Source organism: Ursus arctos, unplaced genomic scaffold (assembly GCF_023065955.2).
Source record: "Ursus arctos isolate Adak ecotype North America unplaced genomic scaffold, UrsArc2.0 scaffold_4, whole genome shotgun sequence".
Classification (NCBI taxonomy): domain Eukaryota; kingdom Metazoa; phylum Chordata; class Mammalia; order Carnivora; family Ursidae; genus Ursus; species Ursus arctos.
In genome coordinates this window covers 1,046,621-1,052,102 of record NW_026623056.1, presented here as the reverse complement: position 1 = coordinate 1,052,102, position 5,482 = coordinate 1,046,621, and the positions used below count along the sequence as shown (strand labels likewise).

At 39.4% G+C, this 5,482-nt stretch overlaps 1 protein-coding gene across 1 annotated transcript; it reads right to left on the bottom strand.

Moving 5' to 3' along the window:
• Nucleotides 1-255: 255 nt before the first annotated feature.
• LOC125281357 (olfactory receptor 4K3-like) lies at nt 256-1,179 on the bottom strand. The gene has a single exon (XM_048214615.1). It carries the CDS (start codon nt 1,177-1,179, stop codon nt 256-258), a length of 924 nt encoding a protein of 307 aa, XP_048070572.1.
• Nucleotides 1,180-5,482: the final 4,303 nt, after the last annotated feature.

The window sequence follows — 5,482 nt, the reverse complement described above, 5'->3', positions numbered from 1 at the left end:
GGTCTCAATCCCATGACCCTGAGATAGTGACCCGAGCCAAAATCTAGAGTCAGATGCATAACCAACTGAGTCACCCAGGCATCCCCAGTGTTGGAATTTTTGAACATATTTTTGTAATGGAATAAACACAAACTGTATACATCTGGGAATACTTCAAGATTCTGGATATGAATAAGTCACATTTCCAGTTTAGTTTAGTGGTCAAAATGTGGCCAAATTGGAATGTGTTTTCTGATTACCTGTAAAAACTAAAAATTATCCCATATACTGACTTCTCAGTCTCTTTATGGCATTCCTAATCTCTTTATTTCTCAATGTATAAATGGCTGGATTCAGGAGAGGTGTGATTACTGTGTAAAACACTGCAAGAAACTTGTCCACCCAAGTGATGCTAAGTGGCCACAGATAGATGAAGATGCAGGGTCCAAAGAATAGCAGCACCACTGTGATGTGGGAAGTACAGGTAGAGAGTGCCTTTGATGCTCCATCCTTTGAGTGAATGCGAACAGTTACTAGGATATAGGTGTAGGAGATTAGTAAGAGAATGAAGCAAGTTGTTGCCAAAACCCCACTGTCAGCATTTATCAACATTCCCAGAGAATGTGTATCCATGCAGGCCAGTTTGATCACCAAAGGAATATCACAGAAAAAACTGTCCACTCTTCTGGGTCCACAGAAGGGCAGATCAAAAATCATGGCTAGTTGGCTCATGGCATGCGCAAAGCCAATGATCCATGATATCAAAACTAGCCGGAGGCACTTTTGTCTGTCCATGATGCTGGAGTAATGGAGTGGTTTGCAGATGGCCACATAACGATCATAGGCCATTGTCACAAGCAGCACCATCTCACCCCCTCCAAAAAAATGCACACAGAGGATCTGGGTCATGCAGCCGCCAAAGGAGATGATCTTATTATCCTTTAGGAGGTCTGTGGTCAGTTTTGGGGTAGTGACTGAGGAAAGGCAGAAGTCCACAAATGAGAGATTGGCTAAGAGGAAGTACATTGGGGAATGGAGATGAGGGTCAGTGATGAATAAAAGCACGACAAGGAGGTTGCCCACAACAGTCAGCAGGTAGAGCATTGAAAAAGGCAGTAAGAGGAAGGTCTGGAGCTCCCTTGAATCACAAAGTCCATGAAAAATGAACTCAGACACCACGGACTGATTTGCTTCCTCCATTTAGTACATGGTGTTCTAATGCAGCCCAAAGAAAGAGATGAACTAAGAACTTCTAGAATGGAAAGAAGAACCTCATTAAAGCTCAGGTGCTAGAGAGCAGGCAAGTTCTACTCATGTGCAAAATCAAATCTTACCATTGTACCAGCTCAAAATTGAAAATAAAGTTTTCTTGAATTTAAGGTAGACACAGTCTTATAGTCAAGATGGAGAGCTAAGTAAAGAAGGGTAGGTCAAAAACCTTACGTATCAGAAGTATAGTTGTTATGGGAATCAAACATGAGTGTTCTGATTAAAAATGTCAATAGTAATGTATTACGGAAATACTTTCTCCTGAACTTGAATCTACCTCTTCTGTAGGGAGAGTGCACAGCTTTAAAATATATTCAGAGGGGCTCCTGGGTGGCTCAGTCATTAAGCATCTGCCTTTGGCTCAGGTCATAACCCCAGCAGCCTGGGATCAAGCCTTGTGCTTGGCTCCCTGCTCACTGAGGAGCCTGATTCTCCCTATCCTGTTTCCCCCTGCATGAGTACCCTCTCCTGCTGTCTCTCTCTGTCAAATAAATAAATAAAATCTTTAAAAAGGTAAATAAATAAAATAAAATAAGATAAATATATATTCCAAGGTTCTATCTCCCCAGGGCAATAATTGAATGCTACCTTTCTGATACAGAACATACGTCTCAGAAACAAATCTATTGCTAAGTGGATATGTGTTAGCAGACTGTACTGAACCAAATTATTTCACAAACTCTGGGAAAAACTGTTCATCAAATGACTCGAGAAAAGATATTTGTGTTCCAAAAGAGACCCCAGGAGTTGACTATGGATTTCTAATATCCAGTATTTCCCTGCATTTAGAATCTCCCCATGAAAGGATATTTCTACAAACTCATGTATTCCTTGGCCTGAGTAACATCATTTTTGAAAATATATTGACTAGTCCTTGGTTCTCCTTAGTAACAGAGATTTCTTTCCTGAGATTGGATTAAATGACAGATATGTGCAAACTAGTTTTACTTCTAACTGTACCTCATTGGAAAAAATATAAAGTCTAAATTCATATGTACCTAAACTATTGACATACTCTTATTGACCTCTGTGAAAATGCATACATTTACAATTTCCTTAAGCCAGGAGGCCAAGTCCTTCTCTTTTTCCATTCTTTCTTGTATCTTTTTTTTTTTTTCAGGCTATGAGTTCAGATTATAGAGTTGACTAAGTAGCTCTTAAATTGTACCAAATCTATGTTAAGCCCCTTAAAAGCATGTATCTGTTTTGCTTTTTATTTGTCTGTTTGTATTCCTTCCATAGGGGTTAAAGCATCTTAGATTTCCACCAGCAGTGTACGAATTACCTGTTTCTTCTCAAGCCTCTCCAGTGCAGTGTTATTGTCATATGATGTTGAGAAATGGCAACTAAAGGTAGTTTTATTTTATTTTTTTAAAGATTTATTTATTTGAGAGAGTGAGTGTGTGTGTGTAAGTGTGAACATGGCAGGGAGGGGCAGGAGGAGAGGGAGAGAGAATACCAAGCTAACTGTGCATTGAGTGCTGAGCCTGATGCTGGGCTCCATCTCAAGACCCTGAGGTCAGGACCTGGCTAAAACTGAGAGTCTGGCCCTTACCCGACTGAGCCACCCAGGCACCCCTTGAATGTAGTTGTAATTTCTTATTGTGAGATTAAGTGGTTTTCCCATTTTTAAGAATTAAATGCCTTTCCTTTTCTTTGAACTGCATACTCCTCTTTTTTTGTATGTTTCATTCTTTGGGGTTTTGCTCTTTCTCCTTCTAAGTTTTTATTTTCGTCAAAAAAAAGACTTTTTTGTTTTTTGTTTTTTGGGGTTTTTTATTTTTATATATTTATTTTTTTTAAGATTTTATTTATTTATTTGACAGAGAGAGACAGCCAGCGAGAGAGGGAACACAAGCAGGGGGGTGGGAGAAGAAGAAGCAGGCTCCCAGTGGAGGAGCCTGATGTGGGGCTCGATCCCAGAATGCCAGGATCACGCCCTGAGCCGAAGGCAGATGCCGAAATGACTGCGCCACCCAGGCACCCCGACTTTTTTGTTTTTAAACAAAAGCAACATGTGGATGTGATATCCTTGCCACTATCATCTCACTACTAATTCTAATTATTTTATTTATATTATGTATTTATTTTTGGTAAGAATATTTAACATAAACATCACAAGCTATATACACATATTTCAGAAATTACATATTTTCCAAGTTGTAAAATAACAAATAATAAAGCTTGAATTTAAACTGAGGTCTGGGGCTGCCTGGTTGGCTCAGTTGGTGAAGCATCTGCCTTCAGCTCAAGTCATGATTGTGGGGTCCTGGGATCAAGCCCCAAGTTGGGCTCCCTGCTCAGCGGAAAGCCTGCTTCTCCCACGCCATCCACCTGCCACTCACCCTGCTATATCTCTCTCTCACAAACAAACAAATAAATAAATACATAATCAATCAATCAATCAATCTTAAAAAATGGAGGCCTGTCTGACTCCAAAGCTTCTAATATAACTTCCCTAGGAGAAGATCACTTGTGGTAGAAACCATGATTTTGACAAGACTAAGAAAACAAATAAGATTTCTGAAATAAGACATTTTGTTCAATGAAAAGGTAACAGAGATATGAATAATTATAACTGACTAATAATGATAGGAATGAAATATGCAGGTTCACATTAAAATCAACGCAGTTTCATTGTTTGATTTTTAATTTTAGGCACTTTGGCTTATTAATTTTTTACTGAAGCACTTCTCCATTTGCTACCTTGAGGAAAGGTAAAACAAGTAAAATCCAGAAGGAATTAGAAAATATGGACTATGAGAAACAAACTGAGGGCCTCAGAGGGGAGGGGGTGGGGGATTGGGATAGACCAGTGATGGGTAGTAAGGAGGGCACGTGTTGCATGGTGCACTGGGTGTTATACGCAACTAATGAAGCATCAAACTTTACATCGGAAACCGGAGATGTACTGTATGGTGACTAACATAATAAAAAAATCATTAAAAAAAAAAAAAAGAAAGAAAATATCAGGATAACTTGGAAGTGTTTTGAGAACCAGTCTCCCCCAACCTGGACATCTGGGAGCCTCTAAGAATGTAGATAGGCCGTGCTTTTGTTAGTGTGTGAAATGCTGTTAGGAATTCAGAAGTCCCAGGGATTTGTTGGGAGAGAAAACCCATAATCTTTCCCATAAGACATTCACTGAATAACACATTCAGAACTCTAAACTCTATACAGATAGGTATGGAAAACCATGCTTCAGGGGAAAAGAGAGAATTTAGTCTTAAAATAGGGGGAAGATATTAAAAATGTGAGTTCAAACATCAGTTATCTGGGATGTACTCACCTTACACAGATCACCCTCTTACTGAGAGGCCTTGCTCTAGAGTCTACCTTATGTGAAACGAAGTCCAGTTAATTTTCTGCTGTGAGCGGTATGGGAGGATTGTGTCCTCCTCAGCGTGCCAAGTATACAGTGTGAGGAGTACCTCTGAGCTTGGAGACTTTCCATCTCTGTGGTTTAAATAGAGCCAAGTATTTGGAAAGGCTTTCTCTGTCATGCTCTTGAGGATCCTTCACTTCCAACTTTCCCTGAGGAAAAGTTGGGCATGGAGGGCATCATGCAATAATCCATGCTTTTCAAAGCTAGATCCAAGTTAGTCCAGTTAAATGCAAGTAAAAGTGTAAGAGAAGTAAGTTCAAATGTTTAATTACTTTGTTTATTAAGAGGCTATAACTTTCTTTCTTTTGCTTTGTATCTACCATGTCATAAAGTGAACTAAGATGTCAGTTCCAGTCCCACCAGAAGCCAGATGAGTTATGTAGATGGGCAGTCGACAACTAGCTCACCTTTGGCATGTTGCAACTATGCTCATGATTTAAGGGCCTACTTGAACCTTGCTTTCTTGGATTTCAGAGGAATATTAGGTCTCAGCCTTCACAGTCCTTCCTTGAGCCAGGTCCTGAATATTTACAGTTTGAGTGTAAACCATATTAGAGGCATTTCTCTAAGCAATGGAAAGATAATGAAAGGCTACTTTTTAATTCATTCATTTATTAAAGAAATAATATATGCATGCAATCTAACTTAATAAGAGTTCAACTATTAATAGTAGATGTATTTGGAGCAAAGAGTGAAGGCCCCCTTTATCTGTGCTTTCCCAATGTCATGCGCTCTGGGAGGTAACATCTACCATCTTGCAGTGCATCCTTCTGTTACTGTTCCCATCAATGATGAGGAGTGTACATATCACCATAGACTTTTGTCTTTTATCATCCTTTTGTGTATGTT

Coding starts and splice junctions, on each gene's coding strand:
- LOC125281357 (XM_048214615.1), bottom strand. CDS start 1,179: ATGGAGGAAGCAAATCAGTCCGTGGTGTCTGAGTTCATTTTTCATGGA.